This window comes from Anomalospiza imberbis, chromosome 16, assembly GCF_031753505.1.
Source record: "Anomalospiza imberbis isolate Cuckoo-Finch-1a 21T00152 chromosome 16, ASM3175350v1, whole genome shotgun sequence".
Taxonomy (NCBI): Eukaryota; Metazoa; Chordata; class Aves; order Passeriformes; family Viduidae; genus Anomalospiza; species Anomalospiza imberbis.
The window spans coordinates 9,815,727-9,829,181 of record NC_089696.1 but is presented as its reverse complement, the minus strand read 5'-3'; the positions used below and the strand labels follow the sequence as shown (position 1 = coordinate 9,829,181).

At 40.6% G+C, this 13,455-nt stretch overlaps 1 protein-coding gene across 1 annotated transcript; it reads right to left on the bottom strand.

Moving 5' to 3' along the window:
* Positions 1-1,648: 1,648 nt before the first annotated feature.
* On the bottom strand, positions 1,649-13,440 carry PMS2 (PMS1 homolog 2, mismatch repair system component). Its single transcript, XM_068206978.1, has 15 exons — positions 13,297-13,440; positions 12,937-13,076; positions 12,264-12,350; positions 11,120-11,222; positions 10,259-10,442; positions 9,622-9,789; positions 8,251-8,348; positions 7,868-7,967; positions 7,530-7,614; positions 6,994-7,146; positions 5,083-5,974; positions 4,131-4,298; positions 3,545-3,645; positions 2,465-2,634; positions 1,649-2,075 (listed from the first exon to the last, which is right to left on the bottom strand). The coding sequence occupies exons 1-15, from the start codon at positions 13,314-13,316 to the stop codon at positions 1,932-1,934; spliced, it is 2,613 nt and encodes an 870-aa protein (XP_068063079.1). The 5' UTR covers positions 13,317-13,440; the 3' UTR covers positions 1,649-1,931.
* Positions 13,441-13,455: the final 15 nt, after the last annotated feature.

Sequence of the window (13,455 nt, the reverse complement as noted above, 5' to 3'; positions counted from 1 at the left end):
GCCGGGCCCGGTCTGAGGGACAGCCGGGCCGGTGCCGAGCCCTGTCTGAGGGACAGCCGGGCCGGTGCCGAGCCCTGTCTGAGGGACAGCCGGGCCGGTGCCGGGCCCGGTCTGAGGGACAGGCGGGCCGGCGCCGAGCCCGGTCTGAGGGACAGCCGGGCCGGTGCCGGGCCCTGTCTGAGGGACAGGCGGGCCGGCGCCGAGCCCGGTCTGAGGGACAGCCGGGCCGGTGCCGAGCCCTGTCTGAGGGACAGCCGGGCCGGTGCCGGGCCCTGTCTGAGGGACAGCCGGGCCGGTGCCGGGCCCTGTCTGAGGGACAGGCGGGCCGGCGCCGAGCCCGGTCTGAGGGACAGCCGGGCCGGTGCCGGGCCCTGTCTGAGGGACAGCCGGGCCGGTGCCGGGCCCTGTCTGAGGGACAGCCGGGCCGGTGCCGGGCCCTGTCTGAGGGACAGCCGGGCCGGTGTCGGGCCCGGTCTGAGGGGTAGCCGGGCCGGTGCCGGGCCCGGTCTGAGGGACAGCCGGGCCGGTGCCGAGCCCTGTCTGAGGGGTTGCCGGGCCCGGTCTGAGGGGTAGCCGGGCCGGTGCCGAGCCCTGTCTGAGGGGTTGCCGGGCCCGGTCTGAGGGAGAGCCGGGCCGGTGCCGAGCCCTGTCTGAGGGGTTGCCGGGCCCGGCCTGAGGAACAGCGGGGCCGGGCGGCGCCGAGCCCGTCTCTCCCGCGCAGGCGCGGTGCGGCGGCGCTGCCGTAGCCATGACAACGCCGCCGCCGCGGGGCCCGGGCCCGGCCGGGCCGGTTTCCGCACCGGCAGAGCCGGGCCGGTTTCCGCACCGGCAGAGCCGGGCCGGTTTCCGCACCGGCAGAGGCGGGCCGGTTTCCGCACCGGCAGAGCCGGGCCGGTTTCCGCACCGGCAGAGCCGGGCTGCGAAACCGCGGCTCCACACCAACACGGACCATTTGCTGAAGGTTCTTGGCCACAGCCGCGCTGGGTACCATGGGCACGGCTCTGCCACGTTGCTCGGAGAAGCAGCGGAACAGCAGCAGCATCATGGCCACAGCTCCATCAGCGGGCAATGGAGTGTGAAGGGAACATAATACATAAACACAGATTTCTTGGGTCAAATCTTGGTCCTACAGAACTGGAAGAGCACAGCTACCCGTTTTAATGGTTTCTGATTAAAAAAAAAAAATTCTACCTGTTTTGATTGTATTGAGATAGAATTTGGACTGACCTGACTGGCAGTGCTGGGTGAGACAGCTATTTTTCCCATTCATTATCAGAAAAAGATAATAAATGAATTCCCTGTTCTTGAAAAACAAGTTCGGAATTTGGAAGGGGACAATGATAATTAAAAGCAATGATGCCCAACTAATTATTCTATTCAAGCCTTAAACATGGATAACAGGAAATTAATAACTAAATGCAACATTAAAGCTCTAAGTCATTATCTAAAAAAACCCAGCTTTGGTATAAGAAAAAAATATTTTAACTTTTTTATCATTTTAATTTTCTTTAAAATTATCATATGCATGATGTATAAACATTGAAAACTAATATTTGGTTTATAGCATTGCCAGGGACTTGAATTCACATTCCACTTCATTTTCAGAATCAGTGTATTTGCTATAAATGAGGTGCAGCTACTCCTGATCTTTATATATAAATGTATTTATTTTATAAAAGTTTGACTGCTGCTCAAAGAAGTACAACACACAGTAAATTGCAATAAGAGAGAAGTTATTTACATGAATTCCAGGATGCTGGTATTGCTGACGTGACAGGCATAACAAGGAAACCCTGCTGAATGCCTCCAAGTGCTCTTGCTTCCACTTGAAGACTGCCTAAATTTTTTTCACTCAAAATAGGAGAATCATGATAAAAGCTCAAAATATTGCCAAGAATTAAAATTTAAAATGTTAATAAGCAGACACTGACTTATTGTGGTGAAATCAAGTCCAAACTGACTATGTGTCTCATAGTAGGCCTTCCATGGGGGCAGTTCCAGGGATGCTCAATCTCACCCATATGGGTGATCAGTTTTCTCATTTCCTGCACATTCAGTGCAGTTCCAATCATCACCTGCAAGCAAAGGAAAAAAAATTAATTATTCCCATTTTCCCTTTGCCAGCAGACACAGACCAGAGCAGTACTTCAGCTATGGTAGCAAATAAATTCTGTACAAGGCATTAAAAATAAAAAACACCTACCAGACAATCAGAAGACAAAACCCAGCTAACACTGGCTTCATGAGCCCAATAGTTTGGAACAAAATAAAAAACTAGCAGAAATATTTCCCACATTACACTAGATAAAAACATAAGGAGCAGAAGGAAGAATATTAGCTGTTGACACTCAGCAGTAAATAAATTTGCCCTGCAATACACATGCAGACACAGCCACCTGTACTACATCAGGAAACATGGTATTTATTTATTTATTTGAACACAAACATCAAGTGCAGTACTTACAGACTTCCTGCAAGCTCGAGAAGCAAACATCTGTCTGACCCTGGAGGGCCTGCACATCACTCCAGGGCAGTCACTCAACATGAAAATCAGCTCATCTATGTCTTGTGGACCAAAAGTCCAGTTTTTGCTTGTTGGCAATGATACCAATTTCACTCTTTGAGTTACAGGAGCTGGAAGGTTTGCAATGACAATAAAGAAACAGAAGTATAAGAAATTACTTTTCCTTGAGAGAAAAGCTGAGAAACTACTTTAAAATGTTAATATGATGTGATGTGCATATATACTAATGTTTAAATTTAATCTTTTGATGGATGTAATTAACTAACCAAAGCAGTAACTATGGCAGATGTCCTTTTAACATCAATCAAAAAGTTGTTTGCAAAAGCAGGAAGATCTACTTTCTAACAAACCCTTCAATTCCAAAGAAAAAGCAGTTTATGAAACTTTTTTGAGTTTATGTGACAACTCAGGATTTACAATGGTAAGAAACTGATAATTATTTGCATTTTAGACCAAAGAAACCTTGGGATATTCTGGAATGAAGACTAAGGAAAAAATGTGTAGTGACTTCCCAAATAGTAAAGTGGTCCCACACTGTGCATTTTCATTATCCTCACTGTATAAGGGAAACAATAAGGAACTTGCAGGTTACAGAATTTGCTCAAAAGAACAAAGCAAGACAGTACTAAAGTCATAAGGAAAGCCAAAGAAAATCAGTTACTAATGCTATCTATTTATTTTAAATTACTAGATTTACCACTTGGCCACATTTATCCCTGCAAGTGCACTAATAAAACAAAAGGATTTTAATGTAACATATCCAGAAAATGCACATCCAGTCATGTAACCAGAGTAACTCCAGTCTTCAAAAACTTCTGTAAAAAGCTGGTAAGATAAATAATTTACAATATTCTCGTCATGCAGAGAGACCACAGAATCATAAGTCTTAAAAAAATAAATCCTATATACAGTAATGCATCTTATTTCAAATCTTCTGGTCACAGCCCAGGGAATTTTTGCATAATAAATAAGATTAAACATTTGAATCTTTTACGTGCAGCAATTCTGGTCCAAACTCACCATTTTCATTTATGACAAAATCAAAGCCATTTTTTCTGAATATTTCCAGGTTTTCAATCAATACACTTTCATTTACTGCTGTTAAACTGAGATTCTGAGGCCTGAGAGAGAGAAAAAAAGATGGTGCTGCATAGATACACAGTGCAGAGCATTAAAGACAGATTTCAGAAACAACCTAGAAATACTTAATACAGAGCTCTGTAATAAAACTTTTCACTCTGCTGTGTTAAAAAAAAAAAAACTCACTACTGAGCAATTGCTTCCAAGTGTTACTGAGCAGATGAAGTCAGTTGGGCAGCATTCCTTGTTGCAGGAACAGTCTCCAATATCCCACCAAACTGTGGGTCGCTATGAAAGCCCATGAGAAATCTGTTTGACCACTGACTTGCTGCATAGCTACAACTGCATCCCTGGAATTTATGTTTCATGTAAGGATTGACTCTTTGAAACACAGAATATGAAAACCACTTCAGTCTCAAGTGTTCTGAATGTGTGAAATGCTACATAAACGTAAATCATAGATATCCTTCTGAAACACCGAATTAAACTTAAAACATGTTATTGTTAAAACACTGAAAATACTTACACTATCAGCTTCTGACCTTGGAGAACAGTGTGTTGTTGCAACATCTCAAAGTTGTATTTCTCATCAGTAGCATGTTGGTCAATTATGAAAAGATCAGAATTCAACTTTGCTATTATAAACCCCAAATTGAACTGGCCAACGATTTCCATTTTTGCAAACATTTCTTTACTGTATACAAAAAATATAAAGAGTTTATAAATGACACCCTTATCAGTTATCATGTAAAACTTAAAACCTTCTGTTTCTCCCCTGCAGAACACACTTTAGATTTAAAAAAAATCTCATTTAAGCAGGATACAAATGTTGAAATCTGCCAACGACCTATGAGGCCATTTCTGGCAGAACAAAATCCATCATTAAGACAGGATTCCCCCATTTGTGATAATAAAATTAGAAGCAGGCAATATGGCAATAGCCCAGATAACACTGAATGGCATTGTGGTTTTGAAGACAGCTGAAATATTTGCCTTCTTTTCACAATTAGAAGACTTTCCTAACACATTTTTTTTAAATCCAAATATTAACAAATCACAGCCACTGACTGTCCACTGATGACCTGAATGCAACTTATTTTTCCAAGTATGTGTCACCAAATTTCATTCACATAAGGGACAAATATAAGCTATGCAGTCTTTTCAGTGTGCCATCTGTAATGAAATTTCGTGTTTCTCTGACTGAACTGCAATTTACGAGGCTGATCTAAGCCAAATCTATTATGTTTGTGGCCTTTTTAGTGTCTTTTTCCACATTCTGTTTGCACATAGTTCAAGTAGCTGCTCTGTCAGTAAAATAACTCAAATAGATTCTTTTGTGACATTAAATAAAAAATAGACCCAAATCTAGCAGGTACATGTAAGCCTCTTTTCCACCCACAAGACAGGTCTTATATTTTTGCTTAACCAATTTTATTAACTGTTGAGCAAAATATATTAAACAAGTGAAAGAGAAATACCTGATCTCTTTTCTTAATTCATCTTCTGCTACTTTATTGTCCCCAGGACTAATTTTTGCTTTAAATCTTCTGTAATTTTCAGTTTCTGTATTTTTCTGTTGTTGCTGTATTACCTTTTTTACTTTTTCTGCCAAAACCTTCATAGAGAATTCAAGAGGCACAATTTTCTTTTGAACTTCCACCAGTACATCAACACTAATGCTCTTCACTTCAGGATATTTACCTGCCTTGGAATCATCTGCTTCACTTTTAAAGTTTCTGCTTTTAAAACGTTTTACTCTTGGGGAACAACTGTTGTCTTCTTGAGAAAACTTGTTTTGATCAGTCCAGTCATTCACTTGATCTAGCTTGGGTTCAGTGCCCAAGACCTGAACATCACAGTCCAGTGACTTCTTACTGCATCCAGCAGTTTTAAGACATTCCTTCTGCATCTCTTCTGTGCTACAGAATTCTTCCTCAGAATTAATTGCACTTTCACTATTGATGCAGCTTCCAGCTTCTGGTGTACTACATCCAGCATCCGACTCAGAAATACTACAGAATCCAGAATCTGCAGTATCTTCTAATTTTCTCAACTGTCTCCTTGGAATTGACACCTTTGAGTCCAACTTATGACAACTTTCAGCCTTCTTAGTCAAGACAGCCTTTTGAATCTTTACAGTGCTCCCAGTGGTATCGAGTAACCTTTGTCTAGGGGAACTGTGCTGCTGTTTTACCTTTTTAGAGCTTTGAAAATTACTTTCTGTTGCTTGATGGAGAGAGAATGACTCCCTTAATCTGGCAAGAGTCATTATTCTTTTGCCTTCACCACTTGGACTTTCAGTCTCAGAGTCAGACAGCATGTCTGCCTGAGGCTTTTCTGCCTCTTCAGGAAGTGTTTTCTTCAAGTTACCTAATAAAGTCAGAATACAGAGTATTTCAAGATTCTAAGTTAGCTGGAAACATGAATTAAACTCTGTGCTTCAGGAAAAGAAGTGAAAAGAGGTAGAAAAATAGCAAAGTGCTCAAAGGAGCCCTGAAGTTTCAGACAATGAGTATAGGGCTGAAATGCATTAATATCAAACACAGAAACAGTTACATCTTGAAGATATTAATGACACTACTAAGAATGAATTTGTCGTCTCTTTTTAAACTGGAACAGTAATCAGTCCAATCAGCACATTAATTTTATTATCAAAAGAGTTTAATGACAGAGCCACAATGAAAAGTGATTGCTCTTACACTTTAATGGTCACTATAAAATTCCATTGGCAAAGTGTTAAGGAGCTGGCACAACAGGCACTTCAGAGTAGATGGGATTTGCAGGTCATTAGAGGACTTCAACCTCATCAACTGCCAGTCTAACAAGGATTTCACTGAAGGTTAATTTAAAATAACAGTGAGAATCAGGCTACAACTGATTCTTTATGTCAGCAAAAAGGAAAATTAGAAGGGGCTCTTCTAATTGAATGAAAGGAAGAGAATGAGAGGATCTTGACTCGGGAAAGCCATCTTGCAAGACTACAGAGTCACAAGAGAATAATCAATTTCTGTAGATAATATAAAAGAATCAAAGTTTAAAATCCAATAAACTCATACTTAATTTTTGTATTTTATTTATGACCCCTTAAACATTCTTTCTCAAAGACATTTTCATAAAAAACCCATAGGTTTCTTTTAGTATCTTGGGAGAAATCTTTTGCAAGCATTATCAATTAATTCTGTGTGAATTTTTTGCTCACAAAGTTGACTGTAAATCCTACTGTGCTGATATGTGCCATTTCCATAACAATCACTTAGTAACTTAGGGTCCTTCTTTCTTTTTGGTTTAATTTTTTTTTCATTTCTTCTTTGGGTTTTTAAAAACATGTTTTTCCATCTTTAATTCTCTGCCATATATCATACTCAAAACTTCCACATTTTGTGTCCTACCTGCAATATCCAGAAGTTTCTGATTGACATTCAGTTTGTTAACATCACTACCAAACATCTCCATCAGAGAAGTCTTTAGAATTGCTAATAAAAACTTTTCCTCCTGAAGTAAAATTTGTCTTTTGTCAGGAGTTACATTGATGTCAACACACTCTGGAAAAAAAACAAAACAAAAATGCCTTACAAATAAAATGCAATGTTATTGCACAGAATTAGTTCTGGTTTGTTTGCCATTTTTTCTGCAAATCAGATTTAACTGTCTCAACTCAACATCCCAGTTTCAAGTTTTCTTGTATTTAAGATGACCTCTTCCTCATCACTTAAGAAGTTATTTTTGAGTATAGAAAAGGTGGAGGGGAAAAATAGTGAAACTACAGCTAGATTATATTTCTCCCTCACCAACTGAGCATTAAAAAATCATCAGAGTGCAGGAAGTCATACAGATGAAAATGACAATATTCTCTAAATACAAACATCATTGAAGAATAAATTGTAATAGCCTTCACTGAAGTTACTAAAAATTATTCAGAACGTACCAGAATCTACCCCAATGTTAAGGACAACAAATGGATACTGGTGTTTATTGTGTAAGTGATAAACTTCATTCACAATCTTGACAACCTGCAAAAAAGGTGAAAAAACAAACTTCAAAAATATTCTCTTCTACTTTGCACCAGTGTATATTAACTAATGTACTAAAACATATATTGTATGATTAAGATCTTGTTCATTCAAATAGACACAACTAAGACACAAACTTGAGACAGAGGAACTTCTACTACCAAGAAACAAACATACACATGAGCAACCAATCCCGAGGTTTTCAGAGAATCTTGAGTTAGTGGGGCTGATGCTAGAAAAACAACACCCTGACCTTGGCTGGATCGCAGGGACGTTGGTTGATAAAGAAGAACTGTCTGTCTGTCGTACTCCTTCCAACACCGTGATCACAACGAGAAATGAAGCCACTAATACTGTTGGATAAATAATGTAAGAGTAGGGGAAAATGGATGAGAAAAGCATGTTTAAGGGGAATGTATTTTATAAGGGACTATTATACAGCATCAGTGAATTCTGTAAATACACATTTCCTCTCCCAATTCCTTGTCTGACAAAGGCTACTACAAAACTGCGTCCTAATGTCTACTATGCTGTTCTTGGCTCTTTTCAATACTATATTTTTTTATTTTTTTATTTTTAAATTTTGGTTTATGGTAAAGTGCCACAGGCAGCAGTGGTTTGTACTTTCCTAATTACCTATAAAGATTTTGTGGCATGTCAGCAGGGTTGAGTCCATATTCTTCACAAACAGCATCACCAGGAGGAAGCTGAACAAAAGGAATAAGGCTCTGCAACTGAAAAAAAAAAGGGAAGGAAGTGAAACATCAAACCTATATAAATTTTTTCCTTTTAATTTATTGTAATTTATTAGCCTTAAAATTTATTTGATGAAAAATAGTGGGTTTTGGCTGACCAAGACAAACTCTTAAAATATCCAAACCTACTAGAAGATACTAGTACTGTTCACTGAGAAACAGAAAAATGCCTCTAAGAAATGCCTGTTCTTATCCTTTGATATCACAATGTGTGCTTTAGTTATTTCACAGACTCTTACATTAAATGTACACAGGCAGAACAACAAAATGATTGGCAGTTTGACATATATATGACCTAAACAAGTTTGATGCTAAAATAAAAGGCAAAAAGAGTAATAGAGGTTTCTTTTGAAGGGACAATAAAACTATTAGAAAATGTGTTATTTGAATCACAAGCTCCCTAAGAACGGTTACATTTACCAGAAACATTTTCCCAGTCATGCCACTATTATTTTTCTGCCATTACAGCAGCTATCAATTTAAGTATTCAATATTAAAAAACAGGCTATAAGCTTAATATTCTATTCAGATAACACTCAATTTTCAACTATGCTTGGTGCCACATGGCAAGACAAAGTTCTATCTTCCCTCTCATCTTTCAAGCGCAGCATGGACAGGCTTTGAGATCTCTGTATGGGCACTGGGAAGGGAAAAATTGTTTATCAACAGCCAGCAGCTATCAACCACTCAATATTTCTGATGACTGTAATATACAGTTGTAGGAAGGATGTTTTTGACCTTTTTTCATCTCTGCTCTCATTTAGAGGATAACAATTATTTTTATGGCTATTCCTTAGAAAGCATCACAGTCTACAGCTTTACAGGGACTGACTGCAATCCCATTAGAAGGTTATCCACAATAAAACTTAGTTTCATAGGAAGAGCTTGCAAAAGTGGATACACCTCAGTTTTCTGTTCTCCAGTTAAGACTTTCACATCACACCATTTCAAGGATTTTTTTTTTAATTGCTTGTTCTTCTGGACTTGTCACAGTCCATCTGCTGACACAACAGCTTTTAAAACTGGTTTCAGAGAGATATTAAGCCATAACCCCATCTCCTAAACAGTTTCCCTTCCATAAAACATCTCTGAGCAGAACCAGGACTTTCAGAGTCCGTGGAGGCTGCGGTGTCTCTCTGTCAGCCTGTAGGGTGTGCTGCAGGCCAACACTCCAACCTCTCACACCTTACTAGGTATTAAAAATCCCTCCATACAGCTACATCCGCGCTCTTTTCAGTAATAAAAGCAATACCTGTTTTTGTCCAAATACTGCTCCAATGTTCTCCTTTAAACTGGGACTTCCAGCAGTGGATATCACACAGCTTTTTTTCCCCTGGCCAACTTGATTAGTGCAGTTAATCCGCACTCCTTCGGAAACAATACAGTAGGCCTGTAACAGCTGGACCATTTTTGCATATTCCTATTGAACGAAAAAGAAAGTTCATATTTATATGAAATGTCTCTTTTTAAAACACAAATGTATAAACAAAGTATTCAATATCTGCAGGAAATAAAGGGGGGGAGTTTTATCCTTAAAATCTTTACAAACTAAATTAAAAATATATATGAGAAACAGTACTTTAAAAATAAATAGGATATTTACAAGACTGATATTTAGCCACAAACAGCAGTTCCTGCTTTTAAAATGCAGATAAGTGATCATGATAGGATTCTTTCAAAATCTGAGAATCTGAGAATGTACCTTTAAACCCAAATATTGCAAAGCCGAAGAGAAAAGCATACAAGAAGACTTTTATTATTTGATTAAGATGTAAGACAGGCATGAAATAGTCTGTAATCAGTGCATTCTACAGAGAACGGAATTTCATTCAGCAGTGAATAAATTCTGGGGGACGACACTCAATTGAATTGAGAATTTCTGACCTTACCTTTTTGATGTTTCTTTGGAACTCTTTATGCCGCACTGGTAACGTATAAAACAGCTGCTGGATGCTGACAGTTGTTCCCTGCTGTCGTGGGAAAGGAGTCCTCTGAGTAATTCTGCCATTGTGATCAAACACCAAACGAGTCCCAACCTTTGCTGACTTATGACAGGTGAAAATGGTAACATCACTAGTGGGAGGAAAGAGGCAGCAGAATTATTCACTGAGCACCATATTATTTTATCTATTCCTCATGACAAGCAGCACGGGAACTACAGCAATACTATTAATTTTATTAAAACAACTGTTCCCCATAAACAACTAAGAACGTGCCCTTTAGAGTCGTGTAACATTTTCCTAGCTACACATTCTTATTTGTATCCCTTTCATTCCACTCTTATAAAACTCAACGTTAAAATCTAGTTTTGCTGAACACTACATTCCTCATTCTAATAGATACCAGCAGCACTGTGTACAAAAGCTGATATAAAATGTATAGTTGGTATGAAAGAAATTTAAGTACAGCTTTAATGAGTTACAACCTAACAACCAACACTTAAATATTACAGTGCTTTACATCAGAGGATCAAATACTCATGCAAATACACACTCTCACCCCGTAAAGATCTGCATACTTAAGTAACACTAAATTCTGTACATAAAATGACCAATTAGGTGCTTAGAATAATAGAATAATTTTGGTTGGAAATGGCTCAGGATGTCATGCAACCTATTGCTCAAAACTGACCTAACAGTAAGGAACTGGAAGTCTTCAAAGCCTCACTTTATCAATAATGGTAAAGTGAAAGGGTGCAGTGTTTTTGTGCATATAGTAAGTTCCTACTACTAATAAATAATATTAATTACCTTAATGCACACAGTGAACTCAAAGCTTCACCTCGAAACCCAAATGTTTCAACATGTATTAGATCAGAAAAATCTTGAATCTTTGATGTGTAATGTTTCAGAGCTGGAAAAAGATATTTCAAATATATTATTTCACTTCAAAGTGACACGGGTCTATGCAAGTAGATTCTGTATGCATATAAACAAGAAAAACACCTTCTGTATTATTCACTGTATTTTACATAATGATTAAAGACAAAATGCTGCTTGCTTTCCCTTTTTCCTATAAACAAGAGCTCTTCAAACCCTCAGATGCACCTGCTATTTCACACTTACATCACAGATTTATTCAGCATTATTGGTAGAAGCTCTACAAGATTCCTCAGAGCAGGACACAGCACCTGCCTCTGCTGCTGCTGGACCTGTCACGGATCTTGTCCTGCCAGAAAACAGCTGCAGCCTGTGCTGTGTATGGTGGACAGAGGACAAGCACAAGCCCAGACCACCACAACAGCTGAGAAGGACTCAATCCACACCATCAGTGCAGCAGCAGGTGACAAACTGACCTAGCAGCAGCACCCCTGAACTTTCACTGTGCTGGAACAGCAGCAGATTGAGTTTCTGATGTACCAAAAATGTACAGTGAACACCAAAGTTATTGAGTAATAACCTATGGGGAAAAGATTCCTAGCTGTTTTGTCAAAAAAGAAATGCCAGTATTTCTACTGCAGTGGCTAGCTAGATTCATCAGACAGTAGTATTGTTTCTGCTCCCATTTTGTGCAATTCAAAACTAGCAAATGGAAGTTTGACAGTCAGGGCAATGTCAGCTCCCTTTCAGCAAATACTTGAGTTTATAATTCACATTTCCACACAGCTCAACTTTTTTAACAATGACCAATGATTAAACATTAATTAATCCACATGGACTTTTATATGATTTTCTCCTCTGTAATTATTTGTATTGCTTGTGCCACTTAAATAACCAAAGAAACCAAAGACTATTCCTGAGTTACAAGAACTATAACCACAAGAGCGCTACAGAAGATGAGTCTAGTGTTGCTCAAGTCTTGCAGGTAACACACACATTATGTAAAAGCAAAGTGTCCACTAAATATGATTAAACTAAATGCCCACATCTAAATTATGAAAAAAAATCAACTTACTCAAGCCTTCAAAGTTTTCTTCTTCTACTCCAATTCCATTATCTGAAACTTCTATCAGTTCTGCCCCATGATCTTTAAGTTTTATATCTACAAAATTGAGTAATAAAATATTTTAACTCTTTATGTTCACACATGGTGTTTGGTATCAATTCTGCACTTGAAATCAGTTTTTCAAAAAAACAGTTTTGCATGTCAAAATTGAATAATAACAGAAAGGAAAAAACCTGATAGCTGTCAAAAATTAGGTCAATCTAATGCAAACCAGTAGTTCCAGGTAATTCAGCTCCACTGAATTTCTGTCTGAACAGAAGTTTTCCCAGTTATCCCAGCCACCATCCCGGGAGCTCCGGAAACCAGCCCTGCCTTTACCCTGTGCTAGCCCAAGGCCACTGGCTGGCACACGCTGATCACCACTGCTGCACAGTGGTGGCCATACATATTTTTAGCAGCCAAAGGGGCTAGAAATTAAATAACACAATCTCACATGCTGCTAGGAAAGCAGCTGGAGTCTGTGAATCAGAATGTTTTACTAGCCTGAGTTGTAAAATCACTGCAAAGATGCTTAGCCCAAAGAGAAAGTATTTGCCCAGATTTGTTAACATGCACTCGGATTTGAGGAAAAAGACGTGCTTTAGAAGCCTATGAAAAGTTATTAAGTTCGAGGAAGAGTTACCGATGTTGGTAGCTCCGGCATCCAGGCTGTTTTCCACCAGCTCTTTCACGGCAGTGCCGAGGTTCAGCACGACCTGCCCCGAACAGATGCGATGGACAGACCCGCGGTCGATGGGCCGGATGGCCCCGGCGGGCTGCGGGCTGGGGAGAGGGACAGCAAACCACGGCGGTGAGAGCCGGCAGCAAACCCCACTCAGGCTTCCCCACGCGAGCCGGGAGGGGAGACAGGAACCAGGGGAAGCCGGAACCGCGCCAGCAGCCGGGGTACGGCCCGAGCGAGGAGCGCGGCTGCCGTGAGGGGAGCAAAGCGGCCTGGGCGGGGGGCGCGAAGGCGGGGGCCTGGGCCGGTGCACACACTCACCAGGGCGCAGCCGCCTCCATCGGGGCCCCGGCGGGGCGGGACGCGCCGCGCTCTCCTCAGGCTCCCGCCCCGCTCCGTCAGCGCCGGGAGCGGCCGGAGCGCGCCCGCCCCGCACGGCCAGCGCGCCCGCCCCGCACGGCCTGCGCGCCCCGGCCCGGA

Coding starts and splice junctions, on each gene's coding strand:
- PMS2 (XM_068206978.1), bottom strand. CDS start 13,316: ATGGAGGCGGCTGCGCCCTG. Junction 7,968..8,250: donor ATGCCACAAAATCTTTATAG/GTAATTAGGAAA, acceptor TTTATCCAACAG/TATTAGTGGCTTCATTTCTC. Junction 3,646..4,130: donor CAAGGTCAGAAGCTGATAGT/GTAAGTATTTTC, acceptor TCTCTCTCTCAG/GCCTCAGAATCTCAGTTTAA.